A 300-nucleotide genomic window follows, 5' to 3' on the forward strand; every position below is an offset into this window, starting at 1 on the left:
ATGGCATGGCATGGCATGGCATGGCATGGCACGGCACAGCACGGCACGGTTGTACCTTGCGGAAGGAGAGCTCAACAGGCAGCTCCCCTCGGAAGTTGTAGAGCGCCAGGGCTTCCCCGTACTCCAGCACCTGGATGGTCGGTGCCTTGATGGGCTTGGGCACCTCCGTGGGTGGCAGGATCTTGATGAAGGGGGACATGGGTGAGGGTCAGCACCAGGGTCTCCAAGCCTGGCCAACCTCTCTCCATCCCCTGGACTCACCTCTACGTAGTTGGAGGGGAAGATGCCCACACGGCCATG

At 62.0% G+C, this 300-nt stretch overlaps 1 protein-coding gene across 1 annotated transcript in view; it reads right to left on the reverse strand.

Annotated features, from left to right (window-relative positions):
* SORBS3 (sorbin and SH3 domain containing 3) overlaps nt 1–300 on the reverse strand; it is a gene marked incomplete at its 5' end in the record, with an annotated part of 2,005 nt that extends 1,705 nt beyond the window's left edge. Inside the window, 2 exons of the mRNA XM_029087430.1 lie at nt 56–181; nt 262–300. Of these exons, the coding sequence (XP_028943263.1) occupies nt 56–181; nt 262–300 (165 nt within the window). The remainder of the gene's footprint in view (nt 1–55; nt 182–261) is intronic.

This window comes from Antrostomus carolinensis, unplaced genomic scaffold (genome assembly GCF_000700745.2).
Source record: "Antrostomus carolinensis isolate BGI_N321 unplaced genomic scaffold, ASM70074v2 scaffold14681, whole genome shotgun sequence".
Classification (NCBI taxonomy): domain Eukaryota; kingdom Metazoa; phylum Chordata; class Aves; order Caprimulgiformes; family Caprimulgidae; genus Antrostomus; species Antrostomus carolinensis.